General features: G+C 41.1%; 1 protein-coding gene across 1 annotated transcript; it reads right to left on the bottom strand.

Annotated features, from left to right (window-relative positions):
* LOC117178424 lies at nucleotides 1-387 on the bottom strand. Its single transcript, XM_033369851.1, has one exon. It carries the CDS (start codon nucleotides 385-387, stop codon nucleotides 1-3), a length of 387 nt encoding a protein of 128 aa, XP_033225742.1.
* Nucleotides 388-626: the final 239 nt, after the last annotated feature.

Genomic DNA, 626 nt, shown 5'->3' with positions numbered 1-626 from the left:
TTATTTTAACCAACCTAGGCCATTCTTTTTTAAGATAAACTGACCAACTAGGACCTGCAATCCAAAGAGAATTTTTAATAAAATCTGATGGTAGTTGTCCTCGAGCGTAGCGTCGGCAGGATTATCATCGGAACGGACATTTCTCCAATGAACTCGATCACCTGATGTCTGAATATCTGCGTCCCTATTGGCCTTAAACGTCTTTAACAAATGTGGATCTTTTTTTACCCAAAAAAGTAGGATCGTGGCATTTGACCATAAGAATGTTTTCTTTATTGGAAATTCGAATTGAGGTTTCGATTCGACGTAGAGTTTCTTGAGAAGCACCGGTGCACAAAGTTGTAACCGTGGAATCGTGACACCATTTAACGAAGCCACTCTAGACATGCTGCATAACCCTGAAAACTTGCATCGCAAAATCCATGGATCTCGACCTCGATTGGACTCACACACAATAAAATTCTAGGCATCGAGAGATTCTGAAGACCAGTGAACTGGTGAATCCATGATTTCCATTTGGTCTGGCTCTCTTGAGAAAGCGATTCGTCCCAAGATATTTTAGATTTCCAACAATCTTGTATTAGAACCTTAGCGCAAAAACTTACGGGCCCTAAAAGGCCTGGAGT

This window comes from Belonocnema kinseyi, chromosome 8 (genome assembly GCF_010883055.1).
Source record: "Belonocnema kinseyi isolate 2016_QV_RU_SX_M_011 chromosome 8, B_treatae_v1, whole genome shotgun sequence".
NCBI classification, from domain to species: domain Eukaryota; kingdom Metazoa; phylum Arthropoda; class Insecta; order Hymenoptera; family Cynipidae; genus Belonocnema; species Belonocnema kinseyi.
Note: the sequence above shows the minus strand (reverse complement) of the source record. Positions and strands in the feature narration are given on the sequence as shown.

Bases quoted from the DNA above. Each gene is read 5' to 3' on its own strand.
- LOC117178424 (XM_033369851.1), bottom strand. From the start codon at position 387: ATGTCTAGAGTGGCTTCGTTAAATGGTGTCACGATTCCACGGTTACAA.